Here is a 26,087-nt window from a genome sequence, read left to right as displayed (position 1 = left end):
TTGGATATTTCATGGTGGTTAGACCATGACAGGAGATGATTCCACCGATTTGGATGTTGTGCCTGCCGATTTAATAATCCATGTTGACCTGATACTCCTCATAATGTCCGAGAACCCACAGACCGGATACCTAGGTACATAGGCACCGACATCACCCTCTCGACATGCGGGCGCCAACGCAACAGGGACAGAATAAGTGTGTCATCAGATATAAGGTTCATTTCACTATGTACCGAATCCCTACGTGCCCAAGATATATCCCGACTATTCCCAACGCCTCTACCAGTGAAATTCAAAAGCCGTACAGGCTGAAAAATCAATCTATTCCCAAGCACCGCCTGCAGAACTCGCCTTATGTGGTTTTACAAAGCCTTGACGGACTGGAAAAAGGGATTCGCCAGCAACTTCGAGTCAGCCGCCACAAGCTCCTTCAGCTTAGCGACCTTTTCTTCCTGGCTCATCTCTCCATTGTTGACCTGCTCTTTCCACTGTACCAATAGCTGTTTGAGCATTGCGCTGCCCTCTTCAACATCTTCTTTGCTGTAAGACAGGGTATTGTCCTCGTGCTTTGTAGTGAAGTCCTCCAATTCATCGGCCTTGCGCTTCGCCATGCGAACTACCTTGTCCGGGAAGCGTACCAGCTCAGCCACATGAATGCCGAAACTCTGGTCGCAAATACCCGGTTCGACCTTGTACAAAAGGGTCACTTCTCGCTTGCTGTTGTCCTGTCCTGTTCCACTGATGTGTGCCGTGACGTGAAGGTTGCGCACTTGAGGGTACTGCTCTGCCAGGGCGGTAAGTTCATGGAAATGGGTGGCAAACATAGCAAAGCAGCCGATTTCTTTGACAATGTGTTCGGAAATAGCCCAGGCGAGACCAAACCCATCGTAGGTGGACGTTCCTCGTCCCAGTTCGTCAATAATGATGAGGGATTCTTTTGTGGCGGATTTCAGAATGTTTGCTGTCTCCAGCATCTCTGCCATGAATGTAGATACACCCTTTAGCTGGGAGTCACTGGCGCCAACACGAGCAAGGATAGAATCAAATATGGTGAGCTCTGCCTCGGTACAAGGCACAAAGCAACCGACCTGAGCCATTAGGGCGATCACACCAGCTTGGCGGATGTAAGTGGACTTGCCGCCCATGTTAGGCCCAGTGATAATGAGAAATGACGACTTGTCTCTGGTGAATTCGACGTCGTTGGTGATGAATTGCACGTCATCCTGTAGTTCCATACAAGGGTGGCGGGCACCGACCAGCCTTGTTTGGCCCTCGCCTCGGGGATGAATCTTGGGTCGGACATATGCTTCTGGTGCGTGAACAGAGCAATGAGCGAGGGAAACAATCACGTCAAGATGGGCCAGTACCCCGGCGAGTCGTTCCAACACAGGGCAGTATGATGAGGCGACCTGAACTACCTCATGGACCAAACTGCTCTGGGTTCTGTTATAGTTTTGTGATAACTGATCATACTCTCGTCGGTATGACTGCATCTTCTTTGTGGTGAAGTATACGCCGTTTTTCTGTGTGGAGCACTCCTGATACCTGGAATTATTTCGAATACAACCGGCTTCTTGCCTGGTCAACCTCATGCATACTCCGTGTACTTTGTGGCTGGTCTCCAGGAAGATCTTCTTGTCTGCCTCTTGACCCAGATCACGGGCAGCCTCATGGAACTCTGCCCTGATATCGCGGTCGAGCTGATCCAGCTTCTTGCGGATGATTCGCAACCCCTGGTCATACTCGGACTTGATTATGTACTCATGTCTGTCGAGAGCGTCCAAGTCAACTGTTTGTTCCACCATGTCTTGCAGCTTGCCGAGACTGTCAGACAGGTCGTGCAGCTTGGTGGTGTATGCTGCGTCCAGTGGATCCCGATAAGCTTCGTCCATGACGCCCTCGAGCGTGCCAATAAACCCAGGTAGTCGAATGACCACCTGGTAAGCCCGGACAACATCCTCCAAGTTGGCCTTGCCTCGCTGGAACCGTTTGGACAGGCGATAGAGGTCTGGAACGGAACGCAAATGTTCTTCTTGCATTGTTTGTCTCAACTCAGTGTCGGTAAAGAATGCCTCGACCAGCTGCTGGCGTTTCTCAATCTCGTCCTTGTCCATTAAGGGCTGCTTTAACCACTGAGCCAGCAAGCGGCTGCCTACCGGCGTCTTGCAATGATTGAGCACGCCGTAAATGCTCATTGTCTTTGATCCGTCACGGGGACCAGGCATCAAATTCAGAGCCTTGAGAGCAGCTGCATCCAACTTCATGAAGTGTGCCAAGTCGTGCTGGTAGAGCTGGTATTGGCCAAAATTGGACGAGTCTTGGAGGACGCCAAGATACTTGATGAGGGATGCAGCAGATCCCATTGCAAGTTTGAGATCAGTCTGGGGGAGAAGATTGACAGACTTGTCATCCTTCAGCAGTCGGGCAAGGTCCTGCTCGATATCTCGGGTGCCAAAGTCCCCTGCCGGTCGCTCTGCAATGGCCACTCCGCAGTTGTCAATGATTTGTCTCAGTTTGGCTAACTCTGGGTCTTTATCCTTCTCGCTTTTATCGATCTGAATAACGCACTCCCTCACGCCCAGTTGGATGAGCAGAGATTCAAAGTTGGAATAGAGGTCGTTGTCTAGAAACTCGCTGACACCCAGTTCCCTCACGCTGGCATCTGCGAAGCACACACCAACATTCCGAGCATCAGATGCCTTGGCGGATATTTTGACGGCTATAATCATTGGAGCAGACTCGATTTGACCACCAAGATCGTCTTCAATGTCTTGCAGATTACCCGGGGAAGCCTGCTTGACACACTTCCAGTTCATGCGTCCGCTGGCGCTCTCCCATATTTCGATTCGTTTACCGAGCTTGAATAGAGCTTCTCGAATAAATTGGCGAAAAACAGTGACGGTCATCGTTACAGACGGGAGTCCGGTATGATCGTTTCGACCTAATTGGCGGAGGACAGACGTCGTTTTGTAGACCTGTTTGGTATTAGCATACCGGAGCACTCCATGAATGGAAAATAAAGCGAAGGGTGCGAAATACCGTCTTTGCAATGAATGAGGCATTGTCGCCGTGTGCTGTGTACCAATCACCGCGGTCGAATATCCTGATGGTGTCCTCTCCTTCATCGGGAAGCGACTTGAAGAATCGAATGAAGCCGCCCTCATCGTCGAGCTAATTCTGGGGTAAGCAGGTGCCTTAGACTCTTGTATCATAGCAGAAACGTCGTCTGCTGTTTCTCACCTTCAGCTCTGGTCTTGAAGCCATGTTGATGGATGACTTCTTGTCCGACTTTTCAAACCCTGTACCAAACAACAGTGATCGAAAAAGTCCCCTCGCATGCAGTCGTTCGAGATGGTGGAGGCCGAGTCGCGTCGTTGGCATCGCTGACCGGGGAGACGCGTTTTTGGTGCCGTTCAATTAAAGTGGTGTCACGGCCCACTAATTTCCAAGCCTGTCAGACTGTGGCCAATGGTGACCAGCAGCAAATGTGACGATAATGTGATGGACGAGGAAGAAACTGGCTCGGAAAGGAGACCGTTGTCATCTGGCTGCACCATAGATATCTGAAATACATGATTATATCAATTGGTGCATCTATCCTTTCTCGCAGTGGTGTCATTCATGCGATTCGCTCGATCCGCCGATGTGCTTTCCACGACCTCTAGAACGAGTGTCTGCGGAACACCAGATGACCACAAGATGCTGGGCATGCTTGGTAATTTTGGTATGGAAATTCACTATGATTTATAGGTGATGCCCGTGTGATATCTTCGTCTCTCTTTTCCTTCAAACCACCTTACCAAATGTTTACTAATGGAATAGTAGCATTATCCAGAGGCACAGCCATCAGCTTGAAGAATAGCGAGACTGCGTCTTGACTCTTGAGGGACTCCTCATTTTGACCCAAGACAAACTTAACCTACCGTGTTGCATTCTTCAGTCACGGGCGGCTAAATCATACACAAGACATGCAATTCTGTCCAATCTTGGTGTCAATGACAGAAAATTCACGCATAGGCAAGGCATCCCGTGCCCCGAGAAGAACTTTGTCCTCTCGGGCGTTGCACAACAGATACACGCTTGACAATATGTTTTCAACATGGCCTGACTCAAAATCTTACGTCTACATTGACAAGTACGTCAAATGAGGCCAAGCGGATGCTCTCTGAGACGACATCTGGAGCGCTACGACTCAATCGACATCCGGCCACTCAGAAATCGACGACAACGACGACATGTTATTCCCGTCACTTGACTCGCTGCCATGTTTAGTCTATTGACTCTATTCCATCGGCCAACATGAACAAACTAAGTCCACAAGGTTAAGCTTGTCAAAAGACTTGATGGCCAACTTTATGGTTAATTTAGCCTTGGCAACATCGGCCGCCCGTCATCATGCACATCACTAGCCAACCTACGTCCATGTACTCCGTACCGACGATTCAGCCTGCCTGCCTGCCAGCACACCAGCACACAACAGCTTTGGGAAATAAATGTCCAATCCACAAGTTACAAAGTATTAGCAACGCATGCAAATCGCTGAATAGCTGGTCTTGGCAGCAAGGATTGCCCGTACCATCAAGGTGTTGCCGCCCCTCTCTATCCATCAAGGTTCACCATCACCACACAATGGCGAAGACTGTCCCAGTTATGCACCACAGCCAAGGCCGTTGGATTTTTTTTTTTTTTTTTTGAGCTGCTCGATAATCTTGGGCTGTGCACAAAGAGAAACCCCGCAAACATGGGTATTGCGATGGACGATGATGATGCCACGAAGGGTTTCCTTTGGTAAGTGGATATGATGGTCTCACGTTTCAAACTCCATCGTATTTAGACTCTAGGTATTAAATCTCCAAGCCGGTCATGACAAGTTTTCTCTTCCATTGTCTCACATATACAGTACATATCATGCCATTTACAGTAATTCCACTGTATCTGCAGTACTGACTTTTTATTCCAAACTCACCATTGACTTTGAGTTCTGACACACCATCGCAAGCTTAACTTAAGTTGGGAGCTTAATTCTCCCGTTCCCACACAGCACATCACATCGCTTATACTTAAGCCCGCCGCGCCAGTCAAACCCTTCCCGTTCAGACAAACAACCAAACAATCCAAGCGAGACCCTCATAAAATCTCACACTCACAGCACGCTTGACCGATTTGAAGTCATGTACCTATCGTCGTTGGCTGGATTGGCCCTCCTGGGCTCTGTGACAGCAAATAACAACTACATGTACCCGCGACAGACTCCTGCGCCGTCAACTACCACCGCGGCAGCACCACGAGTCACTGCCGTTACAGCATGCCATCTTCACGTATCGCAAGTGTATGTGCTTCAGGAATGTGCCTTTTTTTTAACTCCTTATTAACCTTTGTCGCAGATTTTGTCTGGCAGGAGAAACAGAATATCTCGTTCAGACGACCCCAACACAGACCACAAATATTCCAGCTCAATTCACAGGATGTCACAATCATGGTTCTGATTTGTATGTCTATCCTGACTGCTCGACGTCAATGTATGTGCTTACAGATGAAAACAGGTTCTGTCTTGCTCCCAACGGAGACGACGTACAAGTTCAACTCCCTACGTCAGGCGGTGACGAACACGGGGACGAACATGGTCACGATTCCAAAGACTCAGGAGATAACAGCCACAAGCACTGTCATTTCCATGCCGGTGTAGAGTACGTGACATCTACACCAACACCATTGCTTGTTCGTATACGCTAACCATTCATCAGACATTGTGTGGGAGAAAACGAGAGTGAATCGCAACCAAAATGTGATACCCCTACAAGAAACTACAACGTGCCCCTACGAGTCGGCTTGCTCTTTGTCATCATGGCCACGAGCGCTTTGGGTACGTCCTTCAATTTCCATCTCCTCTTTACGTCTAGCTATCAGACACAACACACGCTAACTGAACTGAATCAGGCGTCTTTGGCCCCATCCTCCTCCACAGAGTCCTGCCCCGAAAGCTGTCCCTCGTCTTCACCATCCTCAAACAATTCGGCACCGGTATAATCATCTCAACCGCCTTCATCCACGTAAGCCAATTCCCCTACGACATATCCAAAATCGACCAACAAACTAACCCTTCTCAGCTCTTTACCCACGCCTCCCTCATGTTCAATAACAAATGCATCGGCGAGCTGGGCTACGAAGCAACCACCTCGGCCATCCTCATGGCCGGAATCTTCCTCTCCTTCCTCATCGAATACATTGGTCAGCGAGTCGTCCTCGCAAAAACCAGGTCCTCTTCCTCGTTGACTAGGGAGCAGCAAGCACAGGCCTTGCTGTCCACTGAAGTTGTCAGCATTTTGGTCATGGAGGGCGGTATTCTCTTCCATTCCCTGCGTAAGAAACTTGGACCCACTACCTTGTTGTGGATTAAATTCTCAGTATATTAACACGAATGTAGTTATTGGCTTGACGTTGGTCGTCGCAGGAGATTCCTTCTTCATCAAATTGTTCATCGTCATTCTCTTCCACCAAGTATTCGAGGGTTTGGCACTTGGCACACGCATTGCCACGATTGGAAATTGCGCCGATGTACAGCTCCTGGCTCCTGCTACTGTTCAATCAACCAGGGGGAACGAACACGATACCGACAAGTCCTTGAATAGTCCTACAGAGGAGACAAGAGACTCATTGTCGTCGTTCGAACGGCAGCCCACATTGTCCATGAAGAAGAAACTCTGTCTCGCCGCTTTCTTCGCGTTTGTAACACCCATTGGAATGGCCATCGGCATTGGTGTTCTACAAAAGTTTAATGGGAATGACAGGTCCACCATCATTGCCATTGGTACTTTAAATGCCCTTTCTGCCGGTATTCTAGTCTGGACTGGTGTGGTCGAGATGTGGGCAGCCGACTGGATGACTGGCTCTCATGGTCACAAGGCGGAGCTGGCTGACGCTGATATGCTCACCGTCACCCTGGGAGGATTTGGTCTGGTAGCCGGTTTGGTGCTGATGAGTTTTTTGGGTAAGTGGGCGTAGACGCCTCATGATTTACGGCTTGTGTTTTGTTATCACGACACCAACAGGGTATAGCTGCAGCCCCAGCAGCGTAAAATTGAGGGTACATCACGGCATTTCTGCCTAGTATTGAATGCAGTAGAGTCTAAAATGATGGCATAGCATTATGAATAGAACCAGCAGATACCAATTTTATAGAAAGAAGTATCTTGCAACAACGAGAAATAATACTCCGTCGTAACACATTATTGAGATTGTGCATACTTCGACATAATTTTGCGACCCTATCTCCCCCCCAAAGCACCCCCCCGCTACATCTTGCTCATGAATTTCGAAAACGTCGAGTTTGTTGCATTTTGCGGCAGTATTTCGATCGCATGTTTATCAAGGTCAACCACATCCCAGTGGTCAGATATTTTCGGATTACCATATGGCCGCAAGGCGGCAATTCGCATACTAAACAGATAAGTTAGTCGAAATGACTTCTTGGGGGAAGTTAAGGTAACTTACGTGTAATTACCAGGAGAAATCTGGCTTCCGTTTGACAGTTTGCTAAACCACCAAAACCGCTGATATCCTCGAGGAATGCGAGTCAATGGGAACGAAACCGTATCATTTATGTCGACCTCCGAAGCATCGAACCACAGAAACTTGTCCGAATCACGTACCGAGGTGGCTGATCCAACGAACCGTCGTTTTCCAATTTTGAGAGGATATTGCCACTGGGATTCCGCCCAGTCCTCTTCGAATATCTGCCAAAAGATCAGTTAGGACCACGCACCACTTACACAGCGATTCATAGACGAACATCCCACCGAAGGTGAACACAAGGATAGCTGAGCCGACTCGATATGTCCGCGAAGTCGCTGGGAGTTTTATTCGGGTTGAAAGACCAGCTACAGTACCGGTATCAGTACAAGTGGAACTAGAACGGGCATCGAGGAGGAGACAAACGAGGCGCCATCATGCCACCCATCAATTACAGGAGCGCCATCGAACATTCTGTCGAATGCCTTCTCTGTATCATACGCCGCGCCTTTTGTGTCTATTATTAGCTGGCCAGCTTGTACGAGGATGAATCAACTTACCTCCATATGGAATGCATAGCTGCTCATCATTGTCACCATTAATCCAGATCTTTCCACCATACAACGGCAAGAAGTCGTCATTGATGTCAGAAGGAAGTTCAAACTTAATTCTTTCAAAATCCTATCAGCGTACGCTAAAGTCGATTTACAGGGAGGGACTCACCTGAATGTCTTAGTTTGACCGGAATGAAGAGTTGCATTCAGAGGAAGAGAAACACCTGGTACTATTCTGAGAGGTGCTAGTTGAGAAAGAGGTCGAATGTCACTGATTCCGTCATAGATTTCAACTCCCGGCAGGGACTCATGCTCGAAGGCATAGTTTACCGTTCTGTTACCGTTGTTCGTTACTTGGATGTCCCACTCGGGCTGGAACAGCTCTGTGTCTAATAGTGAGATCGGCTCGAATGATATTTGAGTGTCATAGTGCAACACTTTCCAGGCGTCGACAAGTCCCGTGCCGACCTGAAAAGGGGGTGCGGATTCATTGAAGAAAATGACACCTGTACTCCAGGCAACATTGCGGCCACTCGAAGCAATCCTCTTTGCCAGGTCTTTTGCGAAATTCGGGCCGTGAAGCTCTCTACCACCGTGATGACCGATATACAAAGCTGCTATTCCGGCAATATAGGGGGCCGCCATGGATGAACCACTGTCAGTCTCAAAACCTTGATCAAGATACGTACTGAGGATGTTATACCCGGGGGCCCCAATATCTGGTTTCAACACCAGTTCATTTGTTGGCCCCCAGGAAGTAAAATAAGCGGCAATCGGCCGATGTTGTGAATCTGAATCCGCCAACATTGGGTCACCGCTTGCATTGATGGCCGCCACCGAAAGAACGTGTTGCCCATTTGATCCTACTCCCGAGTAAAACGGACCTTTCTCACCATCGTTTCCGGCAGCTATAGATACGAATACACCACGTTCAACAATCCGATTAGCAACCAAGGCCCAGGGACTGTCAACAAATCCACCAGGTCGATTGATACTGGCTGTGATTACATCTGCCTGCTAACCGTTAGTACGATCTAAAGGAGGAGAAAGGCTACTTATACCCCGGCGCTATATGCATCACAAAATGCTTGTATGAGGACATCCTCGGTTGTATCTGACTGAAACGGCTCCTACAGTGGCTTGTAAGCCGTGGTTTACTAGAGGATATGTGCTACATACGTCTGAGAAGACCTTGTAAATCAAGAGTTCCGATCCAGGTGCCACACCAGTAAACCTACGAAGAGGATGGTCAGTGATTTCCGCCAATGTACTTGGTGGATGATTATTAGAGGGTACTTGCCATTCATTTTCACCTGCGATTATTCCAGCAACATGAGTGCCATGCCCTTTATGATCCATGGGATCGTGGTCGGGCCTTTTAGGATGAATCCTCTCAGAACGAGAATCCCCTACGTATGCCATAGTTAGATTGTGTCCTCGACCTGTTGCAAGCATGTTCTGATGATACATTTTGGCCCTACAAGATCATACCCCCCAGCAATCTTGCATTCAGGACCGAAACAACTACCGAGCTAGAGAAGTTAATTGTCTGACAGGTCCGGTTGGTATTTAATTCAGACGTACCGCGCGGTGGGAGTAGTCAACTCCAGTGTCTACAACTGCAACCTTGGTGCCTTTGCCTCTCATTCCAGCTTCGTGTAGTTTGTCCACTCCAGTCCAGTGATGAACCGAATAGTTTCTTGGGCGGCTCTTGTCGAGTTCGTCTGTCATATGAGGGGACCGTGGAACTGACAATGTTGTTACCGGCCAGACATTGACTACCCCCGGTATGTCCAGGATAGTATCAATGTTTTCGGCTGACGTAGCAATTGTTGCCCCCGTGAAGATATCGCCACAGTCAAACTTCTCGTGATCACCAGCTTCAGGGTTGTCAAACAGCTGAGGTATGGACTCGATGGACCTCCCCTGATAAGTCAGTTAGAGCTTGCTAGAGACCGCACAGATCGAAGGTGAATATATACCTCTATAATTTCAATTATGTACTTCTGCACTATTCCATTGCCCGGTCCGCTTTGTGTGTTCGTGAACTGCGGCCCTCGCAGTGGACTGACTGCAACTGCAACAAAGGCAGATAAAATAGTTGCCACCTGCAACAAATATACTACATGTGACAACATTATGGCTCAACGGTAGGACTCGCGACAAGGTTCTAAGCACACTTCTAGGTGGTGTTTCTTCGTGAGGATGACTTGAGCGGCCTTTTCAGCGTTGATGAAGCGGAATGGCTGTTCCTTGATGCGTGACAGACTGCTGACAGATTCGTTGGCTTTTATCAAGTGATGTGAGGCCACAAGATGTTACAAGTGGTCACACATCGACGGCCACAAGAAGGAATGAAGATGCTGCGTACCTAGGTACACAGTTAGGAACAAATAGGTAATGATCAATCTTGTCCAAAACCTTTTGCGTGACTTCCTCGTCTACTTCGGTTGAATCAAGCCAGGTCGCTACTTTTGATCCTCCCATTGGTTCCCGTGAACTGCTCTTACGAAGTACTTCAAGTGAGGAAGGTGAGCATCGTGGATCTGTGTGTTCAGGAAGATGGCGCAACCCCGGCTCTACGTCCCAATGTCCTGATTGTTGTTCAAGTACCGTGGTGACGATTTACCACGGTGTCACGAAGTTTTGCTTTCGACATCTCTACATAATGGAACTTGAAAAGGCAGCACACGACGCCCCAGGGATATTGACCTTTGAGTACAGCCCGCCGACGACGCTTCCACTTTCTCCTTTAACAACCAAACTTCTAGGCATAGTAGCTACCTGAATCAAGGTTGGATGGTTCGGAGGCGAAGATGTGACAATTTTGCTGTAGTTGCCAAAGGAAAGAGCAGTCAAAGTGAATTCATTTCCACCAGACTCTTTCTTGCTGTTCTCGGTTTGCTGGTGGCAGGGAGACATAGGCTCTTGTTTTGCTCACTTTCCTTTATCCCGATCGTTTTTGGGATCATTTTACGCTCACTGTTCCCTGTCCTCACGAAGCGCAAGTCTCATGTCGGAGATACATACCTTGCTACAAGCTGCTGTACCTTCATATGCCCCAGTCACACTTTCTGTTTGCTACCGGGACAGGAGAGGGGACGAAAGGCTGGTACTTCATGATTGTCCGTGAATCCATGGCCCGGAGGCTGTGCAAACTGATATGCAAGTTGGCTTGAATGTCGTGCGAACTTGCCATCCAGCGGATCGGATAAAAAGCAAGCGGTTAATCGTTCCAGAATCTTGATTAAAGTGGGTGAATGGGCTACAACAAGCTGACGAAGTGTGGGTAAGGTGGCTGCCATGCAGAAGTGATATGCAGGGGGTGACGCCGCCGTTTCCAAGATGGGTCAAGTTGGACCATTGTGCAGGACCACCTTACCACCTTGCCAACAACTCGCTCATCTGCCCCTCTCTGCAGACCCGAACTCCTGGGGCAAGCGTTGTTCCAGCAGAGTGTGAATGTTGAGCTTGTCTGGGTGCTGACCTGTCTTGAATACGCCATTACGAGGGCCAAGGGATATGAAAGACGTGGAAAAAGAGGACAACACCAGAGTGAGCTGAGGTAAATTGCGGACGTCGGCTATAAGATTTGAGATGTGATGTAGCAGCGGGAGATTAGAGACAATGTTAGGTAATTTGCTGGAACGGCCGTTGTCAACACAAGCGACCCCCGAAGTGGCGAAAGCATCGATCTCTGGTTCGAACTATCTGGTGAATCTTCAGTCGCACCGTAACCGCCAATGAGTTAGGTTACCGAGCTGATAGTTTTGCTTTGTTTGGCATGGCAAGTCGGGTGAGTGCAGGTGGCGGAGAACTCGGGACGCTCAGAGTCAGTTTTGGTTCTGAGCCATTGTCCTGCGCACGGTACTCCTAATGAAGACCTAAAGCAAATAAATCAGACATCATCAACACAAGCCAAGCCATAGCCGTCATGGCTGTCACCATCCGTATCATCAACGCACAGACTTTGAGCTTTTGCTGTCGATTCGGCGATCTAATAACGGCAGCAATTCTCACCAAAGACGACAACATTAAACCGTTGCACAACCGAGAGCCTCTTTCCGCTTTCCATGTCGAACACAGTGGCGAAGAGCTTTCGTCAGTGCAATTATGGCAGAATCAGGTCCACAGGCTGCGAGTAATTCACACCAGCCCATTGTGCGCCAATGCTGCAGCCACCATAGCCGTCAATGCTGCAAAGGCAATGGTTAATAAGTGCAAAACAAATGCAGACGAGCAAAAGAGTGGCAGCCACAGAGAAAGATGGAGGGACGGGGATAGTTCACAAGGTCCCCAAATCGAAGCTGGCCAGCCAAAGCGCTGGAATAACTATTGGTTTGGCGCAAACAGGGCCAGCCCGGCCGACCCCCAACTGCTCGTGTTTTTTTGCTGAAGTGGATTGCACCATGATGGACCAAGATAGAGGATCAAGCCAGAGCCTGCCTGCCTGTCCTCTGTCTGTCCTCCAGACAAGATGAAGCCGGGGTGATGTCCAGTTTTTGCTGGTTGAACATGGACCTTGGAGGGTTCGCTGTTCGCTGACCGAGGGTCGCCGGCTTGAACAAGCTTCGTGGTGAACTTCTGGGCATGGTCTCACCCTGGCCGTAACTGACTCCTCCAACGATACTAGCCATGCACCTTGTCAGCCATGCCATGTTGCTCTGGGGCCTTTGTCCGTTAGCGCTCGTTGGTGGGTGGATGGATCAAGCCTCCGTCCAGGAACCACTCCAGGGGAACAGGGATGGCGCGGTGGCAGGTAATACAAATACCTGTACGTACTTGTCTTTATTCGCTCGGCGTGGTGCAGTGGGAAAAATGGTTGTGAGACTGAACAAGGTGTGGTTTGTTGACCTGGACGGATAGAGCACAGGACGCAGATCATTACTGAATAAATGATGACAAGTGCTGTGCAGTGCAGCGCAATGATGGCTCAATCCTTTGAGCGTGTCTCGTGATTCGAGAAGATGTAATCCGTATGTACAGTACGAAGCTCTGTCAGACTTGTCGAGGCCAACAATGTTCGTGACAGGTGCGGTGCAGGTTACAAGGTTGCTTTCGCCAACAGCCCAGTGCCAATTGACCCCTGCCTTCCTTGACCCTGGTCTGGTCTGGTCGATTTGCCAATTGATATCCATTGGCCTGGCTGCATGCAACAATTGAACCAGACCTCGCTTGACCGGGCCTTAACCAGACCTTGACCAATTAGCCCAACCAAATCTATCCCCAGTCCAATCCACCTCGCCCAAGTTCGCCTTCCTCCACTCACTCACTTGATCTCCTCTTGTTCTTCTCCGTACTCTGCTCTGCTCTGCTCTGCTCCTCTCCTCTTCTTCTCTTGCTCCTGAAGTCCTTTATCACTCTCTCAACCCCCCTGCACTCTGTGCGCTTTCACTCGTTTCTTGGCTCTGCAAAAAAAAAAAAAACTACTCCAAGTAATTCCTCGTGGCGTGGATTGGGATACTCCTGGTGATTCCTACATTGCACTGCTCTTTGTACACTCCTTTTAATACAACGGACAACGGACAACAGACACTTGCTGAGACAAGCCTCACCTACCAACGCAACAACCACTGCTTCTCACCAACGCACAATCATTCATATACTCACGCCACCGGCCTCACTCTGCCTGAATTTGGGCTGCAATATTCGATTGCTCTCCATTTCGTCCAGTGGATTACGCTATCGAAATATCTACCACGGACTCTTTCGACTGCCACTTGCAGGCACTCTTGTTTCTTTTTCTTTCCTCTCCTCCAAAAGCAACCAAACTATCACATCATAATCTTCAGCAACCATGGGTCAAAGCCTCATCGACAGAATCCAGGCCAAGCTGGAGCTCTTCCGTCTCGAGCAGCGATATACCCGCCGTCGTAATCGCCGATCTACCTTCCAGTCCAATGCAATCTACGTCGATGGAGAATACATTTACCAGACGCCAAACACCACCGGCTCGTCTGCCGACTCCAGCAATACTCGTGTAGATGCGCTTCACGGTGAGATGATGTCGCCCGGCAAGAACGCGCCCATCACCACATTTTCTTCCGAGGTTCCTCCAGAAGTCACCATACCCGAACGCAAGCGATTGAACCGATTCAGCTCGATCCCCAGCTTTGGAGGCGCCTTTGGAGCCAAGGAAAGACCAAGAGTTATCGAGCGTCGCACCAGCATGATCAGATGATGACTTGACCCGCTTGTTGTATACGTTTGTTTGGACATGCAATTTTTCAATGAGACGACTACGGCTCTCGATATAATACACTGGCGTTAATCACTACTTTTTTTCCAAAATGGCCTTTGTCGTTGGAAAGCAAGAGCTATTTCCGGCCTACAAGGAAAAATCAAGGAAAGACTTCCAAAGTGGCCTTGCATTTTCTCCAAATTGCACTGAATAGATGTGGGTGCGACTTATTTTTACTTTACGAATTACCTCGCCATGTCTGATTCTTCGGCGTCACCATATATCTTTTATTTTGGGTTATGGATCACGGCCTCATCAACCCTAGGGCTCCATCTTGGGGGGCGTTGGATACATTCATGAAGCACTCAATATTGGGCAGGTCGGGTCTCGACCGCCTGACTTTGAGAGATTGGATGTTGATTTTTGGTACATGTTTTGTGGAGCGGGCTTCTTTTTTTTTTTTATCACTACGATGGCAATTCCATACCACAGGCTTCACTTGTACATAGATGGTCTGGATCAAAATGTTGAGCATTCAAGATACTCTTTCGGTCTCGATTCTTCCAGTGTGAATACGCCGTGCATAACAAGTACCAGACATTCCGAGAAACAATAAGCAGGGTCCGAATGTCTCTGATGGTCGTTTTCGGCCGACGCAGCCATCTTCCCACCCCACCAATTAGCCAATGTCTCGTGTGCCCATCCAAGAGAAGCGACGCGACATTCACACCCATCCGTTCGTAGCTTGGTCTTCTGGTACTCCGTACAGCGCCTTTTGAGACGGGAGCTGTGTGAAACAGGTGGGGATGCATTTTCATGCCTTGTGGCTGAGGTTGTCGTCATCGGCGTCTCTGTCAAGTGTGTGCATGAACTGCTTGATTGATTGCTTGTCGATCGGGTTACAAATGTTGTGATCTTGTAAGAGTGTATGCAAGGGGTGGTGTTACCGCGTTGTATGCGCATCTCGCGCAGGACAAAGTTGCCAACGGGGTACGTATGGTCACAATCTTTTACGTTACATATGCTGAAGCCATGCCTAGCAACTATAGAGAAAGCGTTAGGTGTAATATATACGCAAGACTGGAAAGTGTGCGTACAAATCGCAAACATGGAGTATTGTCTGTAGAGGAGCAGCAGCAGCGGGCAATCCGTCACCAGTTGTGGCACAGCATATATGTTAGCACCATCTACTAATATCTCAGCATAATGCTTTCGTTCTCATGTCTAAATCACTTCCATATCATAATTCTAAATGTGAAATGTATAATCCATCGAAATGACCTTAAATGTAAGATCATGAAACTCGCAATAACCCACGTACATCACCACCGCATCATCATCCTCATCTCATCTTGACGCTCCGCAGACAAATATCCCTCCATCTTAGCCTTCCCAGGCACGCCATCCAGCAAGCCCAACCTCAAATCGTAATTCACACCAATCCTATCCCTCCACTCTCGAAAGCGCGGAAAATCCCGAAACAGAAAACACACCCGCGCATCAGTCTTGTCAAAAAGCTCCATCATTCGCGTCACCATTGGACGCGAAGCCTCCATAAACTCATCTGATGCCAGTGCGGATAGACGGCTTCGTCGGATATCCACCCCGATATATTGAACGTGTTTGAACTTGCCGGCAGCCATTTCTGTCGCTAAATGGAGGATATCGGGCAGAACTCTCGACCCTTCCACAGTCCTCACTATAAGGATCCTCAGACTCGGTTGAATGAGTTCCGTCACACAAGTTCTGGTATTGTCATCGTATCCTCCCTTGTATGCGTCCAACCAGTGTCGACAAAAGGATTGCTCATCCAACTTGAGTACTTCTAGCCTTGGAAACTTCGCTATCACAGAGCCGACATGAGGTTGGCGTACTTCCCAATGCTCTTCCGTCAATGGCCTACCAAGATCGAAATCAACATGTTTCAGTGTATTTTTGCATTTTGTTTTCTCTAGAAGAGGTAGAATTGTAGATGGTGAGAGCGGGAAATAAGCTCCGCCTCCTTTGGTCCTATCCTCAGACCACATCCGCAGACACTCGAATCTATCCGAGTGAGCCACGAGCCCATGCAGAAACTCGTTGTCATCTTTCTCATGGGGCCAAAAATCAAGGGCGGGGAGTTCCAAAATACGGAGGTTTGTCAAACGCGGCAAGAAGGCTTCTACATCGTAGTCAATTTCGCCATCACAGTCATCAACGCCGTTTGCGCCCCAGAGACAAATGTGTTCCAAGTTTGGTGCAGCACGCAACAACGCGCCAATTTCGTACAGATTTATCAGATACCCATTGGTATCATCTGGATCAATGCGGAGTCTCCGCAAATGAGGCAACGCCGGCTCAGCTCGATTGTCGAGCCAGCTTACTTCTGGCTTTTCAGAGATCTCGTCCCAGAAATCGAGGAATAGGTTGAGTTGGAGAGTCTCGATTTTCGGCGCAAATGATAGGAGTAGATCTCGTACAAACGTGCCTGAGAATTCCTCGCTTTTTGTTATCCTCAGGTCTGGATCGTTAGGTAGTCCAAGCTTAAAGTCTGAAGCCAATCCCAGCAGGTAGTTGAGTGCCTCCGGAAAATGTGTTTGCCAGTCGTCGTCGTATCTGGGGAAGACTTCCTTCACGGACTCTGCGAGATCAGGACGATCTATGAGTGTTCGGATGAAGGCAGCCACTGCCGGACTTGAGTACCGTATGGGGTCAGGGCGATGGTATATGTACGGCTGGGCAATGCCGCGGAGCGTAGTGCAAGTTTCAGAAAGGGCTTTGAGGGTTGATATGTTGGATATTGGTATGCTTTCTGGGCTCGGACGGCAAGGCAATGTGTTGAGGCAGTGGGAGCAGAGATTGCGACAGATAATGTGAAGAATCTCCGAAGGAAGACATAGCAGACTGCTGTTTGCCTTAGCCATTTGTTTCTGCAGTTGTGTCGATGTACCTTGGCCTCGGTGTGTTCGACAGGAGAGTTGATGGATAAAAGTTTGGTATGTTGAGTCCAGATTCTTAGAGTAGCCTGCTTGGCTTAAGTTCAACACCAAAATCCAGATTTGCGGCTGAAGTTGAAGATCTGCGCAAGGCTGAATTCTTGCGGGCTGACTTGAGCGTTATCCTCACTTACACAACTGGGCCAATCAAGCAAACTTCTCAAATTCAATTAAATTTAAAACACCACATGGCCTCTCAAAAAGGCAAATATGCAAATGTGCCATGCGATAGAGGCACCCGTCCCATCCTATTCCGAACATCCACGCCTCAACGCCTTCAAAAATGCCCCGTTGCTATACATACAAGGTATGCCAAAAAAACAAACCAACCAACTGCTCTACTTCTATGATGCATATTCAAGATAATATAGCCTTCACGAAATGCCTCAATGCGCAAAATCGCAGCTCCTCAATAACTGACAAGTCCCCTTGCGGGAGCTAACTCACCAACGCCAAGTAGAGTCGTCGTCTCGTTATCATCACCGTACACCTGCAGCTTGGCCATCGATTTGGCTCTTGATTTTCGAGGTTTGATCCTAACTGTCGGATCGTCTAGAAACTCATCTTCAATATCAGCCTCATCCTGGTCGGAACCGTTGCGGTCAGGATTGACTGTGAGGCGTGGCCGCCTCGACTTTCTGTCGTGTCTTAGCGGACTCCTCATGGGACTTCGCATGACAGAAGTGTGCTCGACGGAGACTCCTAGTCGATTTCTAAGCCGCTGAATTTTTCCAATCAGCTTGGCTTGGCCCGGGAAAAAAGGCAGAGCCATCTCGTATGCTCTCAATGCCGAGGCATCATCGCCCTTCTCCCTGTGCTGTCTGGCAGCTAGTAAGAAGCGAAGCCCATCGGATTTCGAGTCCACGTGGTTGTCTTCGCTCTCGATGCGTCGCTCCAATGCCTCCAGACGCCTTTGCATTGCTTCACTAACCTCGTGCTGAGAAGATGCACGTGTTTGCTCTTGGGCTGCGTTTTCAGCAGCTGTTCGAGCCGATAGGATCTCACCAACTTTCTTCTCGACCATAGCCTCAATCTGAGATGCCGTTACCGTAATGAATGGCTCATCAATCGACGGCCGCGCAACTTTTTTGGGTCTTGCAATCCCGCTCTCGGGATCTGAGGGCCGCTTGTTGGAGATACTCGGACGAGGAACCAGGCTGGCGTGGACAGCAGGTCGTGGCAGCGCTGACATTGAAATGGCCTTTACTGGAGACTGTTTTGTCTTGTCCGTGTAGACGCTGAAGGACTTGATTGGCCGAGTAACCTCCGTGGAAGCTTTTGCTGCCACATTGCCACTATGAACGTTATGAGCGCTCAGGGCATTAGCAAGGGGTCGCAGGGGTTGCCGCTGAACAGCTGTAGAGCTGTTTGTCCTAGGGAACTGCTTGAACACTACTTCATTTTCAATCTCACGAACTTCTATTCGCTTAGCCCGAGAGCTGACGTTTAGGCTGCTCAGAGTATCCAGGTGGTAGCTCCGCAGAGGAGCCAGATTCAAGAACATGACAGTGATGCCGTTATTCTGACCAAGAGACAGAATCCGGGTCATCTTCGATTCTCTATATGGAATCCGCTTGTCGCCTCTTGAAATGGCATCGATACATTGGCTGAGGACGAAGAGACTCTTGTTGATAGCCGCCGACTCTATCAGCCTCTCCTTGCCATTGTCGGTTCGGCGATTGTCTTCTGAACCTGCCAAGTCAATGGCAGATACTGTACTCTCACGGATCATGCCGTCGGTAGTTTGTGTGATTTTGACGCGTAGGATGGCGTGACTTCGGCTACTGTGCGCATTGAGCTTTGTGGACGCGGTAACGCGGTTGTTATTAGCCTCAATGTACATCTTCTCAAAGTCTCTGAGATCCTCGCAAGCTCGCTCGGATAAGCCAGCCACGACAGTTCGCCCACTAGCTTCAGCGCGAAGAGGCAGTCCCGATGGGGTTCGTTTCTCTGGCGGCTCGAGTAGGTCGAATACCTTGTCATTGTAAATCTCGTAGTACGACAAGCTGACCTTTACCGTCGTGTTGCCCTCTGAGTCCTTTGTGATCTTCTTTCCCCTTCGAAATACACCGCTGAGAAGTCGGGGGATGACTCCTCTGTCGGCAAGCTTGAGACCACCACGCATCGTATGCGTTTTGCCCGTACCAGTGACACCGTACGCGAAGATTGTGACATCATATCCCTGGAATAGCGACTTGAGATGCGGTTGTACTGTTTAGGGTTTTAGCAATGGTGGTTCCAAGGACCGAGGCCGTGTGCTAGGCGTTTGGGGAAGGGCAAAGCCAAGCTGCGCCGTTTTCTTTTTGTAAACCGTACCTTCAGAAGTAAACAGCGTCTCCTGTGATGTCGATTCATCATACACGGCATTGAACGCGAAGGAAAACTCCTCAGCCGGGTTCTTTGGGCTGGGAATCTTGACAATGGTGTGCGGCTTGCCTGCCTCACCACCATCAGGGCGGACAATAATGTCCTTGTCCAGCTCTGTCTCCAGGAGCGGACGTATCCTCGCAACAACACGAACCGACATGATGAACGTTACAAAAAGAAGGCATGCAAGGCAAGCACGACAAAGGGACCGCGAAGGACAAAGGGAACACCGCGCTGCAACCCGAACCACGCGACGGCGATGATGTACAACGAATGTTCCTGGCACTATACTTGTGCATAGGGATCAAAGCTCTCCTCTGGTTAATTGAGTTCAACCAGGATGTTGGTGTGGAGAAGGTTGGCATTGAGCAAAGCAAAGCGAGATTGGGCTGGTTGTCCGAGCAACGTGAGTTTCAGCCAATAGCTGCGCTCCAATCCAAACGGGTCGGCATCGGAAAAAGCCGCCTTTCCAGCCAAGCCAAGCATGGCGTGTGGCATTGGTTCATGGCTGAAGGCTGTCATGCGCAAACTGGTCGACGTCAATTCCGATTTTGCGTCTTGAACAGTGGCATCGAGGACCAAAGGTGTTCCCATCGAACCTGCGACACCATGATGCGAGGGTCTTCGCCGCTGGTGAGGTCGGTGCGAGGCCTCTGCGTCCAGCGACCTCCGTCGTTTGTCTGTTGGCAATGCCGCACAATTCAGATCAGTGCGGCGCCAAGCACCGACACACCGAGGGTGACTGGCGATGCTTTTGGAGCTCCGGTTGATGGTGGACGAGATATGGCCGGTATGTCGGGTGCCCATATCGATGCGCCGAACTTGGCTCTACACGCCTGCAGCTAACATTGAACCTTTTTCCAGATGCTCGATTCGAAGTCCTTGGATCTCCATACTCATTGCTATCCGTCACCTTGTCAGCATCGCAGAAGCTTTATACGAGGCGAGGCACTCTTGTCGCCGTAGCAGGCAATCCAGAAAATGTATGGCGGATTCACATCACGACTGGCATAGGGTTATGTGCCTTGATATTTCTTGCAGTTGTTGCTAACTGAGCTTGAACAGGCCCAATCCACACTATCGCTATTGAACCCTTTGACTCGAGCGACCTTTGGAGTTCCTTTCCTCTACCAGCGAATTTCTGCGACAACCCCAATTACCGCTCTTATTTCCACCAAGTCACCGACGACCACGTTCACCGTGCTTCATCTGGATGGCACGACCGACTGGATGGTTTCGCAACGAAATGCGCTGCTGGCGTGGACCGGTCACACATTGACACTATCATCTCGAATCCAGCACAGACTGGCGCTCGCACATTGGGGTAGCACGCACTTTACTGGACGAGGACTGGCAGCCCTGTCTGCTCCAGGACAGATCTACCAGCTTACTCTAGGAGAAGGTGAGGAGTTCGTCGCCCATCCCGGCAGCGTTGTGGCATATTCAGTGTCGAGAAACGCCCCGCAACCATTCCGATTCAAGAGCACAAGCCTGCGCCTTCAAGTCCCTTCGTTGACGTCGTGGATTCCTGAAATGGAATTTATGAAAACCGTGCGCAACTCGGACATCTACAAAATCCTTGCGAGGAGCCTGCACAACTTCCGAACTGTCGCTCGGCGCACTATCTGGGGAGATCGACTGTTTCTCCAGTTCACGGGACCCACTACTCTCTTGATGTCAAGTCGTGGTGTCCGTGTTGCAGATGTTTTGTCCAAGGAACAGGTGAATGAGATTGCAGACGCGCCAGCAGGAGCAGTAGCGTCGGCAATTGAGCTTGGAAGCAAACCAAAAGATGGAGAGCAGAGCCTAGGAACCTCCAAGGTTGAAGAGGTCGCAAGCAACTTGCAGGTTGGGTCGACACAAAAAGATGGCAAGGTCACGTTTGAGGATGGAAAAGACCTGAAAGAGTTTGTGAGGTGATGAGCTGCGCTATTGGCCCAAGGGGCTACACGACGAACAAGTTTGCATGCTCCTTTGTATCCATATTGATTACAGGTGTGTACGAGTAAAGGCATCCTGTTGGATGAGACGAACTATAGATTTCAAAAGTGAAAGCCTAGCTTGATTTACTCGACTGGCAATCATGATGCTACAGCCCTGGTCCTTGAACTTAATTGAATGTATCTTTCTTCGGGATCAACGGCAACTTTTGTGTTATCGCAATGCAGGGAGGCGAGGAGGTTCAATAAATACGTTGATCTGACGGGGCAATATTTTATAGAGTCATGTCAAGACAGAAAGTTAGGACGACGTTCTTTCACCGCCTGACATAAAACAAGCATTGACAACACTCGACATAAAAGCAGGAGACTCCTAGGTGGTATGTGCGCCTAAGCTGACGAAGTGCAGTTCCTAGCTCCCAAGTCACTTCCAACACGATAAAGGTGAGAAATGACGGACATCGTTGTTGGATGCTTCCTTCCGAGTAGACACGCACGGCCCCAAGCTGAAGCCTTCGATACGTTATTACGTGGTTGTATAGAAATTTGAGAGCCGAATTAGGACAGAGATGTGCAGTGTACAGTAATATGAGCCTTATAGACAAAATGCCGTAGAAATGCATGTAAGTGGTCTTCAACATGGCCCATACCTTTGGAGTATGATCGACACATGTCCGTTGATGGCTCCGACGAAGGTTCTACGACTTACCACACGAACTCATTCCTAAAGAGCACAGCCAGACGATGTCCTGATCCCATCAAGTGAGGATCTCCCTGCGTGTCTGATTATCCAAAAAAATCGGGCTCAGACCCAAGACATTTCAACCTCGGTTTACTGCCGATCAATTGACCCGAAGTGACAACAATGTCGAGAAGGCCAGAAGCGAGCCATTGACACACGAATACGTCGTATATTACGGTGGCGCCTTGACAAGAATCCGAAAAGGGGGAAATCGCACGATGAACCTCGTCTCGGCAGCACAATTAGAAGGCTCGTCTATATAAAACTAACTGTAGTCTAGTCATCTTTGCGGTTAATTTCGCTGTACGCAAAGACCAAACTCAGTCCCGTGGAATCGTAGACGCTCCCTGCTCAGACCATCAAGTCCGTGTTTCTCCATGTTCAGCATATGGCAGACGCGAAACACAGCTTGAAGTTGCGTGAATTCATCATGACTAGATAGGGATAGAAGAGCAGCTGAGTGATTCCAAATATCGCATGCGGCCAACAGCAAAGATATGGAACAATGGGGTCACAATAGTTTTATATGTGTAATATTCCGGCGGGAGATGCGAGTTGTCGCATTGGCCATGCTCAATTCAAGGAGAAGTGATGAGTAGCAGACATCTACATTTGCCGCTAGCTTCTCCGGCTTTTCCTTCCTGTCGGTGACTATTACAGAAACTGTACTTTACGAGAGTTTTCAGAAAGAAAGCCCGCAGGATACGCATAGATTATGGCCCGCCCCCTGCAACGCCGTCATTCACAACTTGAGAGTAAATGTCGTTCAATCTAATGCAGATATTCTCATGAAATCTATACAAAAAGTACTGTTACAAAATGACATCCCCAACCAGCAACTCTCGGGACCATGTCGAGCACTTAAAATCGTCTTCCGAAACAACAATCACTAACACCACAACCCACGAGTCCAAACATACGGAACCACACGCCGAACGGGGCCAAACATCGCACGACGGGTCAAATGGGAGCTTTGGAAGTACCCAAATAGAGGCCGGGGCTGCTGGAAATACAGAGAAGACAGGTCCCTCAGCTTCACAAGAGACAGAATCCGCCTGTCCTGACGGCGGTCTTCAAGCATGGCTAGTCGTACTTGGTGGATTTTGTGCACATTTCTGTATATTCGGGTTAGTTAACTGCTCAGGCGTGTTTCTCGAGTATTACCTTTCTGGGCCGTTGCGGCAACACGATGCCTCGACGGTAAGCTGGATCACCTCAATCCAGATATTCCTCATGATGTTTCTCAGCACCGGAGTAAGTCTTATCTAGAGGTGTACCTGTTGGCGAAGACGAACAAAAATTTCCTCTCTAACTGTTTCTCTTCATAGTATGGACGTATCTACGATAATTTTGGTCCTCAGTGGCTCCTCTGGATCGGGACACTCATCTACCTGCTGAGCCTGGTCGCGATCTCTTTTTGCACAAAATACTACCAATTCATCCTTGCGCAGGCCATTGCCCCTTCGCTCGGTGGCTGCGCAGTTTTCACCGCTTCAATGGGCGTTTTAGTGTCATGGTTCGAGAAACGACGATCAACTGCCTTTGGCATCATGGCGTCAGGCGGCTCGGTTGGTAGCATTGTCCTCCCCATCCTGATGCATCGTCTCATTGAACATACCGGGTTTCCATGGATGATGCGCGTACTGGCATGTATATTTTCCGCCTTATTGGCCGTTTCTTGCGGCACAATGAAGACCAGAGTGTCTCCGAAGCCGCGAGAGTTCAAAATCGCAGACCACTTCGCATCCCTGAAGGATATTCGTCTGTCACTTACCGCCGCGGCCATGTTCTTCTTCATGTTGGGCATGTGGATGCCCTTTAGCTTTACCTTGCTACAGGCCAAAGCTGCCGGAACTTCTCCAGCTTTGATTCCGTATCTGTTGCCGATTCTCGGCGGTGCAAGGTAAACCTCTACCATAGACACCCATCATGTTTCCCATCACGATAATTTATCACAGACTAACTCGCTGTATAGTCTGTTAGGTCGTATTCTTCTAGGCATTGTAGCCGACAAAATGGGCCGCTACAACGTCACCATCTTCATCTCCTTCCTATGCTCCATTACTTGTCTGGCAGTCTGGATCCCAGTCAACGATGTGGCGGGCATTCTCGTCTTCATAGTCATATTGGGCTTCTCTTCAGGCGGATACATCTCCCTTTCGCCAACTCTCGTTGCCCAAATCTCTAATCTCGACGAAATCGGCACCAGAGTCGGCACTGCCTACGCAATCACGTCCTTTGGCGCCCTGTTTGCAAGTCCTATTGGGGGCGCGATCGTGGCCGCGCAAGGCGGTAGCTACCTCGGTTTGAAGCTGTTCTGTGGCCTTGCCATTTTCGCTTCTGCGAGTCTATTTGCGGCTGTAAGACATCTTCTTGTTGGTTTCAAATTGGCGATTGTGTAAGCGGCTATGTGTACTTGGTTTTCATCACGACCCATGAGGCCCTGCATTTTGGTGCAAGTGATGTATGAGGTTTGAATAGTTATATTTACGCTTTGCTGGATATGAGAGAGTTTATAAAACGGTGGCAGAGGCTACAAATACCTCAGATGTATCGGACATGTATTTTTGGACAACATGTTGTTTATGACGCAAAAGAACCCTGGTGGTCGGGTAAGACGGCAATCGTATTTCGCATTGTACGGGGCACGGTAATGGGCATGGTAATGGGCGATGTCGTCTTTGTATTATTTCTACGTAATGTATTCAATCGAATGAAATCAATGAGCTAAGAATTAAATTGACGGCTATTCGAAAACAAATAAGGGTAAAACCACGGTGTTTCAAGGTCCCAATCTCCAGTGGTCTAATGGCCAGCTTACACGAAGAAGTTTGTGTTTCCCGATTCGGATCAACTGATCAAGCTTAGCGTTTCTCAAAATGAGAAACTGTTGATACTAAATCAGTCTATAATACGCCTCAAATCCTGACTCACAAAGAATAAAACTCCCTCCCATAATACCCAGACTTCAGTCATCACTTTCACCAACCCAAATCATCACATACCATATTTCACACACCAAACAACCTCCAAACCACAATGTCAACATCAACACTCCTCCGCATTCGCCCAGCCCTATCAACCGACAAACCAGCCATGCTCAAAACCCTCCACAGCGCCCTCCGCAACAGCAACTTCCACAACCGCTGCTTCCCATCCTCAGACCCAACCTCCCAGCACCAATATACCAACTGGATCGACAAAAACATGGCCGACACAACGTCCCACGTCATAATCGCCGAAGAAGCCAGCTCCGCCACTCCCATCGCCGGGTGGGCACGCTGGGTCCGTCGCCCGGCACCCGGTCCGGACGCCAAGCCCATGATCTTCACGGAGTCCATGTTCCCGGCGGGTGGGGATGCCAAGCTCGCGGCACGGTTCTTCCAGACGAATTTTGATGCTATGGAGAAAGCCGTGGGTGGTCAGCCAGTGTGGTTCTTGTCCATGCTTATTGTGCCGGAGGAGTTTGAGAAGCGTGGAGTTGACGAGGAGCTTATGCGATGGGGGGTCGAGAAGGCGAATGGGGAGGGATGGGCGGCGTTTGGGAATGCGACACCCGAAACGAGGAGATTGTACGAGGAGTTTGAGTTTCGTGTTGATGAGAGACATGAGTTTGATGGTGATTTGGTGACATATCATATGAAGAGGGAGGCGAAGTGATTGACTTTGATGGCGGTTATAGGCGTAGTCTGTATGATAGAGCATGTCACCACTCATGAATTTTCAAATTTAACACGATGATGGACGATACCGGAAATTAAGTGGCCGCTGTTTATATTAAGGTAGAGAAAGACGGTAGAAGCTGAAATATTACAAACT

The 26,087-nt window shown here is 49.2% G+C and overlaps 9 protein-coding genes across 9 annotated transcripts; 6 read left to right on the top strand and 3 right to left on the bottom strand.

The window, feature by feature from the left end:
• Positions 1-362: 362 nt before the first annotated feature.
• On the bottom strand, positions 363-3,381 carry VFPPC_08099 (DNA mismatch repair protein msh-2; the record flags this gene model as incomplete). The annotated part of the gene is made up of 3 exons (XM_018286862.1): positions 363-2,975; positions 3,040-3,171; positions 3,241-3,381. 3 exons carry the CDS (start codon positions 3,379-3,381, stop codon positions 363-365), a joined length of 2,886 nt encoding a protein of 961 aa, XP_018143650.1.
• Positions 3,382-4,741: 1,360 nt separating this feature from the next.
• On the top strand, positions 4,742-7,002 carry VFPPC_08098 (Zinc/iron permease; the record flags this gene model as incomplete). The annotated part of the gene is made up of 8 exons (XM_018286861.1): positions 4,742-4,788; positions 5,150-5,329; positions 5,385-5,489; positions 5,544-5,687; positions 5,745-5,863; positions 5,938-6,050; positions 6,108-6,360; positions 6,425-7,002. 8 exons carry the CDS (start codon positions 4,742-4,744, stop codon positions 7,000-7,002), a joined length of 1,539 nt encoding a protein of 512 aa, XP_018143649.1.
• A 290-nt stretch (positions 7,003-7,292) lies between these two features.
• On the bottom strand, positions 7,293-10,201 carry VFPPC_08097 (subtilisin-like protease; the record flags this gene model as incomplete). Its single annotated transcript, XM_018286860.1, has 11 exons — positions 7,293-7,437; positions 7,492-7,733; positions 7,790-7,877; positions 7,936-8,017; positions 8,070-8,179; positions 8,233-9,077; positions 9,125-9,193; positions 9,243-9,472; positions 9,532-9,595; positions 9,648-9,989; positions 10,046-10,201. The coding sequence occupies 11 exons, from the start codon at positions 10,199-10,201 to the stop codon at positions 7,293-7,295; spliced, it is 2,373 nt and encodes a 790-aa protein (XP_018143648.1).
• Positions 10,202-11,997: 1,796 nt separating this feature from the next.
• VFPPC_08095 (hypothetical protein) lies at positions 11,998-12,459 on the top strand (the record flags this gene model as incomplete). The annotated part of the gene is made up of 1 exon (XM_018286858.1): positions 11,998-12,459. The coding sequence occupies one exon, from the start codon at positions 11,998-12,000 to the stop codon at positions 12,457-12,459; it is 462 nt and encodes a 153-aa protein (XP_018143646.1).
• Positions 12,460-13,860: 1,401 nt separating this feature from the next.
• Positions 13,861-14,244, top strand: VFPPC_14348 (hypothetical protein; the record flags this gene model as incomplete). The annotated part of the gene is made up of 1 exon (XM_018292117.1): positions 13,861-14,244. The coding sequence occupies one exon, from the start codon at positions 13,861-13,863 to the stop codon at positions 14,242-14,244; it is 384 nt and encodes a 127-aa protein (XP_018143645.1).
• Positions 14,245-17,628: 3,384 nt separating this feature from the next.
• On the bottom strand, positions 17,629-19,746 carry VFPPC_08092 (kinesin family protein; the record flags this gene model as incomplete). Its single annotated transcript, XM_018286857.1, has 2 exons — positions 17,629-19,430; positions 19,536-19,746. The coding sequence occupies 2 exons, from the start codon at positions 19,744-19,746 to the stop codon at positions 17,629-17,631; spliced, it is 2,013 nt and encodes a 670-aa protein (XP_018143644.1).
• Positions 19,747-19,769: 23 nt separating this feature from the next.
• Positions 19,770-21,506, top strand: VFPPC_08091 (mitochondrial protein Fmp26; the record flags this gene model as incomplete). Its single annotated transcript, XM_018286856.1, has 3 exons — positions 19,770-20,376; positions 20,451-20,569; positions 20,652-21,506. 3 exons carry the CDS (start codon positions 19,770-19,772, stop codon positions 21,504-21,506), a joined length of 1,581 nt encoding a protein of 526 aa, XP_018143643.1.
• A 1,581-nt stretch (positions 21,507-23,087) lies between these two features.
• VFPPC_08090 (monocarboxylate permease-like protein) lies at positions 23,088-24,670 on the top strand (the record flags this gene model as incomplete). Its single annotated transcript, XM_018286855.1, has 3 exons — positions 23,088-23,522; positions 23,597-24,171; positions 24,244-24,670. 3 exons carry the CDS (start codon positions 23,088-23,090, stop codon positions 24,668-24,670), a joined length of 1,437 nt encoding a protein of 478 aa, XP_018143642.1.
• A 637-nt stretch (positions 24,671-25,307) lies between these two features.
• Positions 25,308-25,928, top strand: VFPPC_08089 (acetyltransferase (GNAT) family domain-containing protein; the record flags this gene model as incomplete). Its single annotated transcript, XM_018286854.1, has 1 exon — positions 25,308-25,928. One exon carries the CDS (start codon positions 25,308-25,310, stop codon positions 25,926-25,928), a length of 621 nt encoding a protein of 206 aa, XP_018143641.1.
• Between the last annotated feature and the right edge of the window lie 159 nt (positions 25,929-26,087).

This window comes from Pochonia chlamydosporia, chromosome 4 (genome assembly GCF_001653235.2).
Source record: "Pochonia chlamydosporia 170 chromosome 4, whole genome shotgun sequence".
NCBI classification, from domain to species: domain Eukaryota; kingdom Fungi; phylum Ascomycota; class Sordariomycetes; order Hypocreales; family Clavicipitaceae; genus Pochonia; species Pochonia chlamydosporia.
This window is presented reverse-complemented; position numbering and strand designations above follow the sequence as displayed.